Source organism: Chiloscyllium plagiosum, unplaced genomic scaffold (genome assembly GCF_037043375.1).
Source record: "Chiloscyllium plagiosum isolate Xiang-an unplaced genomic scaffold, Cpla_swu_hap1 HiC_scaffold_6, whole genome shotgun sequence".
NCBI lineage: Eukaryota > Metazoa > Chordata > Chondrichthyes > Orectolobiformes > Hemiscylliidae > Chiloscyllium > Chiloscyllium plagiosum.
The window spans coordinates 99,753,723-99,772,175 of NW_028270144.1; the positions used below are offsets into that span (position 1 = coordinate 99,753,723).

The following is an 18,453-nucleotide window of genomic DNA, read 5'->3' on the forward strand; positions in this document are numbered from 1 at the left end:
GGGGGCATACTTTTAAGGTGAAAGGAGAGAGGTTTAAAGACATGAGGGGCAAATTTTTTACAGAGAGATTTGTTCATGTGTGGCAGTGGGCACAGTTACAATGTTTAAAAGACATTTAGATAAGTGCATGAATAGGAAAGGTTTGGAGGGATATGGGCCAGGAACAAGCACGTGTGACTAGTTTGGGATTATGTTTGGCATGGCCTGATAGGACCGAAGAGTCTGTTTCCATGTTGTTTGTAAGATATCTTCCTCTCTAATACCACCACAATGTTCGGCTTCTGGAGCTTTTTTCTCACTGACTTCTGCGCAACTTAGGACTTCTCCCTCCTCCTGACTACTTAGAAAGCGCTAGTAGCAGCATCTCAGCTGACATAGGCCTCTTTCCCCATGAATCTCTCTCTTTGTGGTGGTCTAAACACAAATCAGTAAACACCTTAGCAAGTATGTCCTCTGGTGGCTTGCAAATCGTTTAACTGAAATCACATGACTTCTTGTAAATACTGTTTTGAATGCAATGTTCAAAGTGACTTTCTGGCCTTTTAAAAAAGATAAGTCTGATAGTAGGACTGAAAACCTAAAATCCATTTTTCTTCAATTTTGGGACAGATGACCCTACAGAATGTGAAAACAAAGGTTTTTTAGGGATTTTCTCCACATCGATGAAGACAACAATAGTCTGATTCGTGGGATTGAGTGGGTTTTATCGAAAATTTGTACCAAATTTTAGCAGTGTGGCCGCTCCTCACACTGAATTATTGAAGAAGTGCAGTAAGTTTCAGTGGACGGCAAAAGTCATTGCACAGTCTGAAAGCTGTGTTAACCACTGCCCCATTATTAGCCACACCTAATTACTCAAAGCCATTCAAGGTGGTTATCAATGCAAGTGATGTGGTGTCAGTGCTGTACTCTTGCAAGAAGACGACAAGTTAATAGATCTATAGGATATTTCTGCAGAAACTGAACATTCATCAACAGAAATATTTGACAATTGAGAAGGAGACCTTGAGCTTGGTGTTGGCATTACAGCATTTCAACATTTATGTTGCCAGGAATGTGTCTGAGATAATCATATATACTGATCATACCCCATTAAAGTTTTTGGAGAAATTTAAGGACAAAAATTTCAGACTGATTAGATGGAGCTTATTATTGCAGTTATTCAGTTTGAAAATTGTACATGGGGCAGGATGAGAAAACATAATTGCTGACAAATTGTTGTGACTTAGATGAAAAATGGAGGCATTCGGTGGCAGGAGTAAACGGACTGAAATAGTTGTGCATGTTTGCATGGTTATAATCAATTCAATCTATATGTATTGTAGTGTACTAACAAAGTAAGACTAAGGGGGTTTAAAATGAAGCCATCTTTGTATATTGATGGTTCTTTTTTTAAGGGGAGAGGTGTGACGATGCTGTCACTTTAACAAGATTATTTTGTCCTTGTGGTTTTTTTAAAAGAGTGGTCGCAAAGGTAGAGATACCAAGGGGTCTAGGAAGTGCCTAGTTTAACAATAGCAGAGGATTGGACAGTTCTCCCAGCTTATGTTTTTCCTAGTTTGTTTTAGCTGTAGCAGTCATAAGATGCTGGAGTCCAGGAAGGTTGCAAGCTTCAACAAATAATTCCTGACTGACGTTCTCTCTGAAATCTCTTTGGATGTTGTTCCCTCCTGTCTGTAAGAATCTGTGTTTCAATTTACCTTTTTGTCAAGCAGTGTGTTAATGGGATGTTTCTGAATTGGATCAGTTCCTTAGTTAAGTTGCTGTATTCAGGTTGGTTAAGTTTTCCAATAGTGAAGTTATTCTAAATTCCGTTTTTTTTTTGTTCGTGTTTTGACTGTGGTGTTTAAATATATTCTGTTTTGCTTAAAGCTGAGTGGTTTGATCAGCTGCATCACACCTGGAATATCCACTCACATCTGCCTTTAAATTAAGGAAAAGTTAGGGTCTAGGCTACCTTCTTACAATATTTTCAGGGTGTCTGACCTGGTCCATAAATTACCAGCTAATCTATTTTAGGAATGTTGATTGAGAGATAACTATCAGGCAGAACACCAAAGAGAATTTTCTGTGTTTTTTAAATGAGATCTTTTATATCAGCCTGAGAAGATAAATGGGGCCTCAGTTAAAATATCATAAAATGATTGTACCTTAAACAGTACAACACTTCTTCAGTACAATAATAATATGTTCAACTCTTTGAAATGGAATTTATATTCTTAATCTTGCAGTTTAAGATTATTTAAAAACTTCCTTTGCTATTTTAAACAGTACTTTACACATTGAAAATCAGAATGCATATATAATCAGGTAATGAATTTTAAAAATCTAAGACATATCACAATGGTCTTATTGAAATTAGTCTGATATTTAAAAGCATATATAATTTGTTACTTAAGTAAAGCTCTATTTCAGATATACAATATTTCTTTTGCGCATTTTACATTTGTGTAAGAATTTGGGTGAGTATTCAATTCCACTCAAACTCAGTAACAGCCCCATGTAATTTATACAATTGATAATTGATAGACTATTTACCTATTTTAGTGATTGGAAGCAATGTAAATATAAATATGTAAGTTTTGAATGGAAGGCTGGCCATTTTTTAAAACCAACAATTCCCAAAATGACTACAGATCCACACAAATGGGCATACATACATATAATTAAATGGCAAATTGAAGGCATAGTTGCCCATAGCTTCTAACTTCCATTCGAATTGATGAATATTCAAAATTAAAACTAACTAGGGAAATATGACAAAGATTTTACTGGAATTGAGGTATTTTCCTGTTATGTAATTAGTTGCAATACAGATGTTCTGATGATTAAGTTCATGCACTATCAAAGTTTACATTAGACTTGTGATATAAATTGAAGACTGAATGGTAAGTTGCTGAATGAATAGACTGATACATTTATATTGGACCTGAAAGGTAGTTGCTTATTCAAATTTCATATTCAGCCTATGTCCAACAGCAAGGTATTTGCACTAATCCTGTATGAATGACCAATTATGACTCAACTGGAATAGCTTACCCACTTCTGGATGTCACATTTTAGGAAAGACATTGAAGTCTTGGGGATAGTGTTGAGTGGGTCAATTAGAATTTTATCACGGTTGAGAGATTTAAGTTATTTGGAGAGACATCATGAAGTTGTGATTGTACTTTTTTTAGAGAATTAACATTTAAGGAGAGATTTCACAAAGATGTTCAGACTTATGAGGCTTTTGATAGTGATTAAGGATAAACTAAGGATAACTGTTTCTAGTCACAGGAGAATCAGTAAACAAAAAATAAGATTTAAGATAATTGACAAAATAACCAGAAATAAAATGAGAAGAAAGTACTTTATGCAGCAAGACATAATAAAAGGGTAGCAGAAGCAGAACTGATAGCAACATTCAGAATGAATTGAATATTTACTTTGAAAGAAAAAAAAGACACTGGAGACAAAAAAAAGGGCACTACCCTGGAGACTAATTGGACGAGTCTTTCAAAGAGCTGGCATAGGTATAATTTGCTGAATGATCTCATACTGTGCTGTGTGAGTCTAAATTTGATAGTCTCAAAGACAGGCAATGCGCCAGTAATCTACACCTGTTACTTCCAAGTAGGCAACATGCCAACTTCTTGTTCCTGCTAATTAACATGATTGCAACCTTCAATCAGTGATAACATCACTCTTGAGTGGCTGTATATCTCAGCTAGGGCCCAAATTCCTGAGAGGCTAGTCCTGGTTACAGGTAGCCAACATTGTTTAAAGCCAGATTGGCCCTCTTAAAGGAGAGGTGCATTGTGGCTGGAGCAGGAGCTGGAAGGTTTCCTACAACAAGGAGACATATTCAGTATTTAAGGAGGAGGTAGATGGATTTTCAATTAATATATGTTGAAGGGGTATAGAGAGTGGGCAGGAGAGTGGGGGAGTTGAAGTCGAAATGAGATCAGTCATGATCGTATTAAATGGCTGAGCAACCTCAAGGGGCTGAATTGCTTCCTCCTGCTCCTTATGTTCTTATGTAACAGCTTATGACCTGAGAAAGACAGTAAAATGGAGACCACACATTCTAAGATTTTCCAACACCTTGATGCCTTGGTAGGTGAGGTTTAATCAAAGACACTTTGAGAATGCAGCGAGACTAGACATACCAGAGGTCTAGACATAAGAATATGAATGTGATGCCACAAAAAGGTTTAATAACCCCGTTAGTTCAGCAGGGGGAGGAGACATAGCATGTTAGTGCAATAGGGGCATAGCATACTTTCCTGTCTGCTTTCCCCTTCTCAATCTCACTGAATAGCCACTGCATGATTGTGCAGCATACAGAAAATCAACATGAACCTTGACATCCACTCTGACAAGTACTGCAGTGCTCTTCTAGTGAAACCCATGCAGTCGAAGTGCTGTTTAAGCAGCCCAGTGGACAGCTTTCATGTAACTTTCATTGATGCATGTTGTGCATATGGGAGTGGATTGTGCACTGGACTCATCTGCCATGCCATCAGCCCTTGTGGTTCAATGGCTATCCTTTTATTTGTCATGCAGGTTCAAATATAACTGGCAGATTGGCTGCTATGGAATGAAAAGGCATCATGGTTGCTGCTGGAATGTTGGGCATTGATTTGCTGTGTGTGACCTCAACCCCAGCTTCACATTGAGGAAATATAACTCCTTTCAGTCAAGTTATATCTCAGCATTGACATGCACTCCCCAATGTTTGTACAATCTACACCTTGGTGAATCCTGCAATCCTTGCAAAGCCATATACCCACTCTGCTTGTTGCTCTCTGGCAAAATGAAATATTGTCAGTTCTTATAAATGAAATATTTGTGAAATATGGAGCAGTGGATAGCAAACTACAAGTTATTGCAGGTACCTCCAGTTCCACACAGATAGATAAACGTTTCTTAGCTACAGTCATCTTCACAGCCAGTGGCAATGTGATCCATACCCTGTGCTGAGATTGAAATCTGCACCTACTGTAGCCACAATGGCAATGGGGACATCCTTTCTGAAGCCAAGATGTTTCATACATTGCTTGCCGGTGTGGTTCAGGTAGAGGAATAGGTCCCTTAACACCCAGCGCACATGAAGCCCTTTTTCTCTCCTCACTCTCTTAGCAGCTTTCCCTGGTCTTTGAGAACTCTGCACATTCTCCAAATGATACTGTATACTGTATCACATGGGCATACCTAGTGTTACATCTATGTTTTTAAATATCTGGTTTATGCAGAAGTCATGAAGTCTGGATTAAGTCTTTCAGCACCTGTCACACCATTCCATTGACCTGTAAGTCATTGATGATCCCTTCGCAAAAGTAACAATGAGTGATGACTTCAAAGTTGTAGTGGACAGACCTTCACATGGTCCTGCTTGACATGATGCAATGGGATTGCAGGTTTTCTTCATCTCACTTGTTGCATAATTGAATATGGATTTTACTAGTACAATCACCAATGAAACTATTAGCACAAAATCAATTCCAGTTGGCTATGATTTACAGGAACCATTGAGGATAACAAAAAATAGATGGCCTCTGAAGGCCTAATCTGTGTGGATAAGATTTTAACCAAATAAAATCTCAATGTTTGTTTTAATCTGAGGACCCCCCAAGAAGGATAAATGTACAATTCTGAAGAGAAATCACAGGACACAAAATGTTAACTCTGTTTTCTCTTCACAGATGCTGCCAAACCTGCTAGGTTTCTCTAGCAATTTCTGTTTTTCTTTGTTTCCGATCGTCAGCATCTGCTGTTGATTGTTTTATTATTAAGGTAAATGTTGCAGTGGATTTTTTCCAGAAGTTAAGTGGAGCTACACCTGTCAGTCTAATCACATCCTCAACAATCTTATTAGCACCCAAACAGTTGTGGGGTTTATAAGATCATGTATTCAACCTATTAAGATACTGGACTTGCAAAATGTGGGAGTATCGGCAGTAGATAATTTAGTTTTATCAAAAGAGATGAATGAGGGAGCTAATTTTGTGGAAATGAAAACAGGTTTGACCAAGTACCATTAAATAAATGTTATAATTTAAGGATGAGAATTTTTTCAGGGTAGATTCAGACATTTCAGTACAGAACAATGCCATTGCACCTGAAGCAATCCAAAGATCAGACTTCACTAATCCAGGAGGCTATGCCGATGGAAGTGAATATCTAAATATTGGTTAGATTCCCTGCTGTATGGAACAGGCCCTTCGGCCCAACAAGCCCACACCAACCCTCCGGAGAGTAACCCACTCAGACCCATTTCCCTCTGACCAATGCATCTAACACTATGGGCAATTCAGCATGGCCAATCTACCGAACCTGCACATCTTTGGACTGTGGGAGGAAACCAGAGCACCCAGAGGAAACCCACGCAGACATGGGGAGAATATGCAAACTCAGAGCAGACAGTTGCCAGAGGCTGGAATCGAACCTGGGTCCCTGGTGCCATGAGGCTGCAGTGCTAACCACTGAGGCACTGTGCCACCCCCTGAACCACTGTGCCGTCCCTTAAAAGTTGAGAGTCAAATGAAGGCAAAATGCTGCAAACACTGGTAATTGAAACAAACAGAATGCTGCTGAAATTCATCAGGTTAGTAGCATCTGTAGAGAGAGAAACAGTTAAAGTTTCAAGACTTTTAGAACTCACCAGCGAGTTTCTGAAGAGTTTGTAGTCTGCTTAATGAGGAGGATAAACATTGTAGTTGTTTTTACTGGAAAAAAAAGTGGAGCTACACCTGTCAGTCTATGTCCTAATAAAGCTATTGGCCACCCAAACAGTGCTGGAGTTTCTGCTCGAAGCTGCTGAATTTCTCCAGCATTTTCTATGTTTGTTAAAAGTTGAGAATTTCCTACCCAACTATCCTTTCAGGTAATAATTCCCAGACTTCCACTATCCTCTAGGTGAAAAAAAAAGTTCAACTTTCCTCTTAACCTTCAACTACACCTTAAATCTCTGTCCCCTACTCTTGACCCATTTATTAATGGGAGAAATGGGCTTCTTATCCACCTTATCAATGCCCTTCATAATTCTATACACTTCAATTAGGGCCCCTCACAACCTTTGCTTGCAGACTACTTGGAAGTGCATTATAAGGCAGGACTGAGTCAGTTCAGTTTTGTCAAGGGTAGGTCATGCCTGACAATTCTGTTAGAATTTGTTGAGGAAATAATGAGCAAGTTAAACAAAAGAAAGCCAGTGGACATGATCTATTTGGATCTCCAGAAGGCTTTTGACCAGCTGATGGTCATGAGGCTGTTAAATATGATAAGAAGCCATAGTATTAGGGGCAAGATACTGGTATGGATAGAAAATTGGCTAACTGGCAGAAAGTATGGATAAAAGGTCTTTTTCAGGATGGCAACAAGTGACTAGTAGAGTTCTGCCGAGGTCCTTGTTGGGACCACAATTATTCAGGTATACATTAATGATCTGGATGAAGGAACTGAGGATATTCTTGCTAAGTTTGCAGTTGACACAAAGACACATGGAGGGACTGGTAGTGTTGAGGAAGTGGGGAGGTTGCAGAAGGACTTGGACAGATGGCAAAAACGTAGCAGATAGAATATAATGTGAGAAAGTATGAGGTTTGGTACTTTGGAAGAAAGAATAGAGGCACAGACTATTTTCTAAATGGAGAAGGCTTCGGAAATCTGAAGCACAAAGGGGCTTGGGTGTCCAAATTCAGGTTTCTCTTTGGGCTGACATGTAGGTTCAGTTGGTAGTTAGGAAGGCAAATACAATGTTAGCATTAATTTCAAGAGGGCTAGGATACAAGAGCAAAGATGTACTTCTGAGGCTATATACGGCTCTGATCAGACCGCATTTGGAATATTGTGAGCGGAGTTTGGTCTAATATATAAGTAAGTTTGTGCTTGTGTTTACAAAATGATCCCAGAGATGAGGACCTGTCATATGAAGAGTGGTAGAGAATTCTGGGATTGTACTCACAGTTTAGAGGGATGATGAGAGATCTGATTGAAAGTTACAGAATACTGAGAGGCCTGGATAGAGTGATCATGAAGAAGATGTTTCCACCAGTAGGAGAGACCAGGACCCAACAGCACAGCCTCAGGGTGAACTGAGATGAGGAAGAATTTCTTCAGCCAGTGGGTGGTTAATCTATGGATCTCATTACCACAGTGAGCTGCGGAGGCCAAGTCATCAAGTCTATTTAAGACATACTGATAAGTTCTTGATTGGTAAGGGGATTTAGGATCACGGGAAGAAGAAAAATAGCGTTGAAAACCATGTCAGCCACTATCTAATGGTGAAGCAAACTCGATGGGTGGAATAGCCAACATCTACTCCTACATCTTATGGTCATGAACGTTCAGAGGAAAACATCCCCAACCTGTCCAATTTTCCAGAATTTATTATTGCACATGATTTACAATCAGTGATGGTCATTGGTGTTGATTAACGATGTTTTAATTGTAATGTTAACCCGTACAGTTTGACGAATTAGATTTAGTTTCACTTTTGTTGTGATGGATAATGGTTGAACAGTCACTTTATTTTATATCGAATTTTACGTTGTTGATTTTGATTTTATACTTTGGAATTCTCGGGGGATTAGCTATGGCAAGACTCGAAGCAAAAACTTTATTGTTAAACTTTTTGATCATAGCACTGATTTGGGGGAGGATCGGTCTTCCTGCTGCTGAATGCATGTTCAGTTACCTGTAATGTCGACAGTAGATTGCGTGAAGTGTTGGAGGCCTGGGTCCAAGTCGATTGGCACCAAGACCAGCCGACACTTCTAACACTCACTATGTCCAAAACGCTCGCCAATAAATAATCCGATGTGACTCACACTTGAAGTTGCACTATGCTACTTTGGACATCTAAATGCCCACCCTCACCACTCCGTCCATCACGCATTTTGCGCCCTATGATTCTGTGGAAAACGTTGCCAGCCACCTTTTGCACATTGAATCCGACCTCACACTCCAAGCTTGGAGCGGGAAGGAGCCATTTGCAAAAGTTCCGGTGGAGGCGCCGTGAAGATTTGGGTAAGCAGATAACTATCACAGGAAAAGGACTCGGGTCTTATATTTTGGAGGAAAAAAAAACCAAAGCCCGCGGGGGAAAGTCTCCCCCAGTTTTCAGGGCCGCGCCCTGCGGGGATCAGAATATTGAGCGCTCGATTCTTTCCCAAAGATGCTACTTCGTTGTCGCCCTGGTAACACGCAGCCGCAGTACGCATGCGGAAGTCAGGTGGCAGACGGTAGCGTGCTGCGTTACCATGGCACCGGGGAGCCGAAGCTCACGTGCGCTGGTAACGGAAGGTGATTGGTGGGATTCAATAGACGCGGGCTGATTGAAAGTAATTTGCTACATGATGAGAACAGAGAGAGCTACTCCGCGCCTGGAGACCAATTAGAGCCATTCCACTATATAGGCTGGCTTTAGGCAAGCCCCAACTCATAAATGTGATCTGAGAGGCAATTGCTCAGAGCTGAGCAGGCGACTGGGGAAAACTTGTGCAGTTTTTTTGTTGTTAGTGGTGTCAAATCTTTGTTTGTAGCTAACATGTACAGGAGCAATGCTGCTGTCAAGCGCAATGCTAATCAAGAAAATCAACATCTTGTCCCGCAGATGGGCCCAGTTAGCCAAAAGCAGAGGACCGTTTTAGGGGTGCTAAACGAGAACGACCAGCAGAGGCGTTCGCTTTCTCAGGTAATTTCTGTATTCACCAAACCCGTTATTCCTATATGTTTAACTATAGTTGGGGCTGTACTATCTAAATATATCGTTCAGAGTCCATCTCGCCTCGCCCGAGCTCTCGAGTTATTTCAGTGAGTTTGCAAATTGCCTGACCTCGAATTTCTCTTCCCTCTTCTAACGTGTTTTGTTAGGTTTCTGCGAAAGTTTGTGGTACCGTTGCAGTGGGGACTGATAATGGGTTCACTTCGGCAAAGAGCTGCAGCACTCTCTCTGAATGTCCGGCTACTTTTGTGTCCAACCCGAACTTCCATATTTATATGGAGGATGAAGTCCAAGACGAAGTCGAAGTCTCTGAATGTAATCTAACCTCTGAACTCCAATCTAAACTTGGAGAAGTTGGTAACGTCTCCAAACCAGCGGACGACTATTGTCTGTTCTTAGATCTGAGTGAAGGTAACAGCAAGACGCGAGCTAGAATTTCGTATCGCTTGATACGAACTCTGAATCTTTTATTGTGTTGTCTTCTAACCGTAGATGTTTACGTTACTGCATCCATTTTTTTTCGCTACTACCACGATTCGGTTTAACTTTACCATTCGAGCACATAGTCTTAATTCTACCTCTGCTTAGAACACGTATAAAGCAATTCTATTCCCTCAATTCAATTGGCTGTTGATGTTTTGTCACCTCTACAGTTTCGCCAATGTTAGTAGATTCATCCATGCGCTCGCAGCGTTCCCATGAAGATTCGCATGTACACGTAGATTACCTCGCTGTGGAAGGATATGCAGAAGACATTTATCGGTACCTCCGAGAAGCAGAAGTGAGTCACATAGCGGCACGACCTCTCTGGTTTAAGGAAATATAACCCCCCACTCACTGCCGACCCTTTAGCTGCCGCTGGGTTTGGTCACAACACTTGCTCTCTTGGGTGGCTCGTCCTATTAGATTCCCTACAGTGTGGAAACAGGCCCTTCGGCCCAACCAGTCCAGAGACCCACTTTCTCTCTAACTAATGCGCCTAACACTCTAGGCAATTTTTAGCATAGCCAATGCGCGTAACCTGCACATCTTTGGACTGTGGGAGGAAACCCACGCAGACACTGCGAGAATGTGCAAACTCCACAGACCGTTGCCCAAGGCTAGAATCGAATAAGGCAGCAGTGCTAATCACCGTGCCACCCCTATTCTTGGGCTGTTTTAAAACTCGCCTGCTGCAGAAACTACTTTAAACAAGATTAACCTCATCATTGCCGCAAAATCCGGAAACCTTTTGGCCGCTTCCCGAGAATGCAACAACTCTGACTGGGATAGTGGGAAAATGTTCTACTGGTTCTCTAATGAGTTTGTGAATTTTTTTTTAACTCGTTTGTTAAACTGCAATCAAGATTAGAGTGGCGCTGGGAAAGCACAGCAGGTCAGCAGCATCCGAGGAGCAGGAAAATCGACGTTTCGGGCAAAAGTCCTTCAACAGGAATGCGGCTGGGAGCCTCGGGGGTGGGGCTGGGAAAGAGTGCAGTTGATGGAGGTGGGGTAAAAGTGATCGGGTGGAGCGGATAGGTGGGAAGGAAGATGGACAGTCATGAGGGTGGTGCTGAGCTGGGGAGGGGAACGAGGTGAAGCCCACACTGATGCCATGGGATTGAAGCAGAAGATGTCTTTCTCCTCAATGTCAGGGGGTTAGAGAGTAGCAATGGAGGCGGCCCAGGGCCTCCTTGTCGTCAGCAGAGTGGGAGGGGATGTTGAAATGTTTGGCCACTTGGCAGTGGGGTTGGTATGTGTGGGTGTCCCCAAGATGTTCTCTGAAACTGAGAAGGTGTCCTGTCTCCCCAATGTAGAGGAGACTGCATGGGGAGCAATGGATATAATAAATGACATGGATGTGGAAGGCTCCTTTTGGGCCTGGGGGGGGGGGGGGTGGGCGCAAGTTTTGCAATTCCTGCGGTGGTAGGGGGAGGGTGATTTACATCAACTCAGCTGCAGGTGGACTCAATTAAATATTCTGGGAGGATTGAATATTTCTTCAGTCTAGATTTCAAAGTATGGTCTTGGACCTCTTTTCGTATGCTAATCTGCATAGAGGCTCGCAGCTTTCTCTCTGCGGGATGATTTTTATTTCCACCATGACTTGTCACTTTTACAGTACAAATTTCCCATTCCAAACTGGGTGCTAACTCTAATGTTTTTCAGGAGAAATGCAGACCAAAATTTGGGTACATGAAGAAGCAGCCGGACATAACCCACAGTATGCGCTCCATTCTCGTAGACTGGCTGGTTGAAGTTGGCGAGGAGTACAACTTGCAAACTGAAACGTTGTACTTGGCTATAAACTACCTGGACAGATTCCTGTCATGTATGTCAGTCCTGAGAGGAAAGCTGCAACTGGTGGGCACAGCAGCTATGCTGGTAGCATCGTAAGTCTTTGTTTTGTTTTTGTTCGGCTTTTACATGTGGAACTCTAATCATAAAGGTTTTTTGTTTCTTGTGCAAAAATAAAACAATCGTGGTTCTAGGATCGCACAGTGATTTCGGGAATAGAGATTTTTTAAATATACTGATGAACGATCAACTTGTACACTTTCCCTAGGAAATATGAAGAAATCTATCCCCCCGAAATAGATGAGTTTGTCTACATAACAGATGACACCTACACAAAAAAACAGCTCCTGCGCATGGAACATCTCTTGCTCAAGGTGTTGAGCTTTGACATGACCGTTCCAACGGTTAACCAGTTCCTAACGCAGTTTTTGAAGGAGGAAGGGATCGATGGACAAATGGGAAACCTAGCAATGGTATGTATCTTATTCCTGGGTTTAACTCCCAGGCTCCTGCAGGATGGAGTTCGACTCGAACTGAGATTTGGAAAATTGTTAATAGGTAGCTGATCCGAATAAAGTCCGAGCCAAGGTTTTCGCACCTCCTGAGGCAGTTCATCCTTGTGTTAACATCCATCTATTCAAAGTGCATTTTCCAGCTCTTGACTCATAGCATTGTGTTCAATGGTGTTCACACGATTTAAATGTCATAATTGTTCTGTCTGTATCGTGTCCTTCTTAGGTTGCTATCAACCATTCTAGAGAATTTCCTCCTCCTGACTGCTAGCCATCCCACAAAGTAGTTGAATTGCTGCAGCTCAAGCCACATACTGGTGAAATCTTCTCTGCACCTTCTAGTGCATTCGCCTCCATCCATGGTTTGGCAACCAGAACTGCATGCAGTACCCAAGCTGTGGCTGAAAACACTTCATATAGCTCCATTATAAACTCTTTTTGTTTATGTATTTGACTAATAGACCAGTATCCCATATACCATCTTAACCACTTTTGTCAACCTGTCCTGTTATCTGTATGTAAATCCACAAATTGAGGTCTCCTTGGTGCAGTGATGATATCCTGCCTTTGGGCTAAAGCTTATGGTTCAAGTCCCACCTGCTCCAGAGATGGGTCTTTATATGGTTTTCTCTGGCTCATTGCTACAGGAGTAGGAAGCCAGCAGTAATTACTTGTAGCATTATAGCTATTGTAACCCCCCTGCCATTGACAGATAAAATCATGTCTCTGGCCTTTGAACATTGTCCCCAAATGGTCTTCCTGACACAGTATGTCAAAGAGCTGATGAGGAGGCCACACTGGATCTGGTACATAGTGGTAGGTGAGCATTTTGGGGAGTGACCATAATTCAGTCACCTATCCCTTTCCATTACTAAACTAAAAAAGTATGTGCCACAGGGAAAGTGTTGTTGCTCTTCCCCATCAATTATAATGTGAGTAGGCAAGACTAAGGAGGCATAGAATTGGGTAGCAAAATGCAGGGGATGGGGACAATCCATGTGGAGCTGGTTTAAATAAGTGTCCTTGGTATGTCCCTGTCAGGCAGGGAGGAGATAAGGTAAGGGCACCATGGTTTACTGAAGAAGTTGTATCTAAAGTGGAAGAGGGAGGCTTATGACATTGAGATGAGATGGCTCGGGTGAGGCATTAAGATTTAGACTATCTGGGAAAGATTTGGAGTTAAGAGCAAGGAGGGGATGTGAGCAATCTTTAGCAGGTAAAATAAAGGATCATCCTAAAGTTTTCTATAGATATGTGAGGAATAAAAAGAGGAATAGGGCCAAAGACAGGTGGGAAGTTGTGTGTAAACCCTTTGGTGATCAGAGGTGCTAAATAAGTATTTCTCTTTTTTTCTCTCTACAATATTCAGCCTTGAGGGAAGACCGATATGAGCTATTAGGCTAGAAAGGATTGAGGTTAAGGAGGTGTTATCTAATTTTGAGAATTGATAAGTCCCCTGGACCAGATGGGATTTATCCAAGGATTCTCTAGGAAGGTAGAGAGAAGATAGAGCCTTTATATTGGAGTCATCATTGTCTACAGGTTTAGTACTAGAAGATTGCAAATCTTGTGCCCTTGTTCAAGAATGGCAGAGATGACCCAGGTAACTATATAGACAAATAAACTTTGTGCCTTTTGTAAGGAAAGTTTTTTTTTTTTGGGAAAGGATAAGAGGATTTATAATTGCTAGCAAGCAACAATTTCATTGGAGATAGTGAACACTGTTTTGTCAAGGGCGGGTCATGTCTCTTCACCCTCCTTTTTGGGAAGGTGGCCAAGCATGTGGATGAGGGTAGGGCAGTTGACATGGTGTATGTGGACTTCAGTAAAGCTTTTAAGGTTCCCACATGGGCCTTTGGAGAAAAAGCAGAGGCATGGGATTAAGGGTGATTTTAGCAGTTTGGATTAGAAAATTGCCTTCTTGCAGAAAGCCACGAGTGGTGGTTGATGGAAGATATTCACTGAAGTCTAGTTACTAGTAGTGTGCCACAAGGATCTGTTTTGGGACCATTGCTGTCTGTCATTTTTATAAATGACTTGGACACACCCACAGGTGGTTGGGTTAGTAAGCTTATAGATGACACTAAAGTCAGAATGGTGACCATGTGGAAGAATATTGAATTGGGCTGAGGTGTTCTAAATGGAATTCAATGCAGATAAATGCGAGGTGATTCACTTTGGGAAGAATAACATGAAAGCAGAATACTGAGTCAATGAAAGATTCTTGGTAGTGTGGATGTGCAGAAGGATCTTGGTGTCCATGTATATAAATCCCTGCAAGTTGTCACCTGGGTTGATCGTGCTGGTAAGGCATATGATGCATTGGGTTTTATTGGTAGAGGGTTTGAGTTCTGGAGCTGTGATGTCATGCTGCAACTATACAAAAGGCTAATGCAGCCTCACTTGGAATATTGTGTACAGTTCTGGTTGCACATTATAGGAAGGATGTGGAAGCATTGGAAAAGGTTGAGTAGATTTACCATGATGTTACCTAGTCTGGAGGGAAGGCCTTTTAAGGAAAGGCTGAGGGACTTGGGTCTGTTCTCGTTTGGAGAAGGCTGAGGGGATTTAAGAGACAAGATGATTAGAGGATTAGATAGGATGGACAGTGAGTCTTTTCTTTCCCCCTTCGGATGATGACATTGGCTTTTACAAGGGGTGTAACCTCTAATTGAGGGGTGATAGATTTAAGACAGATGTCAAAGACTGGTTCTTTACTTGGTGGTAAGGGTGTGGAATGCCCTACCTGCCATGTAGTTAATTCAGCCACACTAGGGGCATTTAAGCATTCCTTGGATAAGCATTTGGATGGTGATAGTGTGGGGGGTGGACTTAGATTAGTTCACAGATTGGTGCAAAGAGCTGAAGAGTGTGTTCTGTGCTATATTCTGTATCCATCAATAACCAATCTTGGCCCCCATGCTTGTTACCAATAATAGCCCAATACCAATAGGCTCAAAGTAAGACAAAATCTAGGCAAATGGACTGCTGCATTGAAGCTGAAATTTGCATGAGATCCCTTTAATGTCCGATCTTGTGATTTTTTTTCCCAGAGCTATTTGAATGAACCAAGGGGTATTTGTCTTGCTGATCCCAACCAAGATATTTTTGGACATGGCCCTAATAATAGCATAGCTTCTTTGCTTGGCAGACAGGTATGCTGGCTTTGAGATGCAAATTACATTTGGGAATGACTTCTAATCACCACTTTGAATATTTCTGTTTATTGAATGTCCATGTTTGTAATTGAGCTATTGGAGAGGTGTTAGAATATTCTACATGCATGTGTAGAAACCTTTTGTTAAACTTTATTTCATCTCCCCATCGTCCTGTCTCATGACACTGGCATGATGCAGTTACATAATTAAGAACTGAACTAGTTCTGCAAATGTAACTAGGTCAGTATAAAAGCTTGTGATGTTCCAATGCTAAACCATTTCTAAGTCCACATTAGACTTGAGGCTCTTCTATACTTGTGAATACTGGAGGTATGGTGTAGACTATGTAAAACTCCTTGTCGCTTTGTCTGCCTGGGAGAGAAGTGATTTGGACCTGACAGATCATCATCCTGGTCATGTAATCAATTAAAAGAAACTAGGAAATCTGCAGGTCCAAAATTTGATCCTCCACTAGTGGATGGTTTGTGTCTTGTCTTAATTTTTAACAGCCCATTGTCCTCTGACAATCTGAAATGGACAGTGCACCTGCATTTAAGATCACTAAAGAATTTGGATTCAACATTGCCATTCATGGCATTGGTAATTGAGTGACTGTAAAGGGCAAATTAAACTCTGCATGGCTTTACTGCAACTTTATCTATAGTTAACATTGTGATTCTGAAACAAGAAAATGTTGTATTACTCCAAGTTATGGCAATTGCACAACTCCAAAAATGCTTAACTAGAGCTTTGTGGTGGCTAATGTGTGATACAGAATAAAACATTATAAAGGTAAATATCCATGTCTTTTGTGGAAATATTGGAAAAGCTTGAAGGAAACATCAGCTATTTATGTAAAAGGCTGAAAAGGCAAGTGGGCCTCTGATTGGATATTGATACTTGTGCAAGCCTAACCAGAGTAGCTGGATTTGGACAGTTCTGTCCAACTTAATTGGATGCCATTGTGGTGATATAAGTTGCTCAGTGACCTACTCTTACTTTGTACACCTTGAATTCAAAGTGAACACTAATTTGGTATTGAATGCAAGAGGCTAAAGGTTAAGATGGCACAAGTATGTTGCAGGTAAAGCTGGCTACCAGCAGTCATCTGGAGCCCAGTTACAGAACTGTCATGCTAACTGGCTAATTTTTTTTTCTCTATCAGTACATAGCTGAACTGAGTCTATTAGAAGCTGATGTATGTTTGAGGTATGCACCCTCTCTAATGGCAGCAGCTGCATATTGTTTGGCAAACTACACAATCAACAATACATTTTGGGTAAGTATTTTTGTGCCACTAAATCCCACTTTAAAATGGAAATGTATAATGGGTGAATTGAAGGTTAATTTAAATAATAATGCAGTTTGTTTACTCTGCAGAAGTATCAACTTCCCATCACCTTTTAAAGCAGAAGGAAGACCACATACATTAAAAAAAGTCATAATTAACTGTCTAATCCCCAGCCCACTTGTATGACAAGCATACTACTCTACTACCATATACCTCTTGGACACCTAACAGGCCCTAATCCCATGAAGGATTCTTGTGTATGGTGACTCTTGCACCTGAAGTTAGTACTAAATCTTCCAAAGTGTTTTCTCTTCAGTTCTAATAAGGATAATACCTGAAAGACCCCTCACTGCACTGATCTTCCAGCAATTGAATGTCACTTTTTTCTGCCTAAATGTATGACTTTTTAGTTGAGCTAAACAATTAAATTGTTGAATCTAGAATTGACTTTATTTATACTTTGTAAACTATAATTTGTAAGATAGTTACTATCTATTTTGACAGCCTCCAGCACTTGCTACATTTACTGGATACTCATTGGTTGATATTGTACCTTGTCTGCATGATATGCATAAGACCTTTCTCCAAGCCAAATTCCAGCCACAACAAGCCATTAAAGAAAAATACAGGAGCTCCAAGTAAGTTGGGTTTTTAGAGTCAACATAAGCTTTCTTGGAAAACTGCATTCATTAAAATGAAAATGCTTCTCCTAGGTATCTGAGAATTTCCCTCATTGAGCCTCCAGCAACCTTGCCTCTGCATGCACTGATTTCAAGTGCCATTCAAGGATGAAAATTGAATGCTCGTCAGAAAAGTAAAGCACTAACATTATAAATGCCAACAAGGACTGAATTGGTCATAAACACTTGAAGGACTGCTGCTAATTTAACTCATAGCTGACTGCTATTGGACTGTGACCTTATTTGATATGGTTTTAAGGTGCAATTTTTAAGCTACAGTATTAAGTTTTAATCTTTATTTATAAGGAATTCCAAATAGTTTTATAAACTCCAGTGGATAGTGATGGCTCAAATGCCATGTACTGCTTCATTAACCATTTTAAATGCTATTTGCATTTCTCACTGACTACAATGGAGGTGGGTTTGAGGAGTGAATGTTGTACTTTGCATTTGGACAACCAATAAAAGTGTTTTTAAAAAAAAAATAGCTGGGCACTGCATCAGTTTCTTCTCCCAAAATGTTGACCTGTTGGATGTACCCTGAACCAGTGGTGGGTCAAGGCTTGTAGATAAAATGGTTTCAAGATTTGAAAAGCTTGAGTGACTGGAGGTTCAGTGTGTTCAAGACTTGCACAACCATGTAATCTCCCACCATATCAGCCAAAACTTTTATTTTCAGCCATTTGTTGTGATTTGACCAATTTTTTTTTTTAGTGGTCTTGGTCACAAATTATTAGGATGCTTTTCAGGTACTAGACTTCCAACTTGTTTAATTTTGTGCCATTCAAGAAATCTTTCTCTGAAAGACAGCAAAATAGTCATGCCA

General features: G+C 40.9%; 1 protein-coding gene across 1 annotated transcript; it reads left to right on the forward strand.

Annotated features, from left to right (window-relative positions):
* Positions 1–9,523: 9,523 nt before the first annotated feature.
* ccna1 (cyclin A1) lies at positions 9,524–18,023 on the forward strand. The gene is made up of 8 exons (XM_087987803.1): positions 9,524–9,679; positions 9,859–10,120; positions 10,363–10,490; positions 11,858–12,081; positions 12,255–12,459; positions 16,822–16,935; positions 17,452–17,585; positions 17,661–18,023. The coding sequence occupies exons 1-8, from the start codon at positions 9,533–9,535 to the stop codon at positions 17,737–17,739; spliced, it is 1,293 nt and encodes a 430-aa protein (XP_087843929.1). The 5' UTR covers positions 9,524–9,532; the 3' UTR covers positions 17,740–18,023.
* Positions 18,024–18,453: the final 430 nt, after the last annotated feature.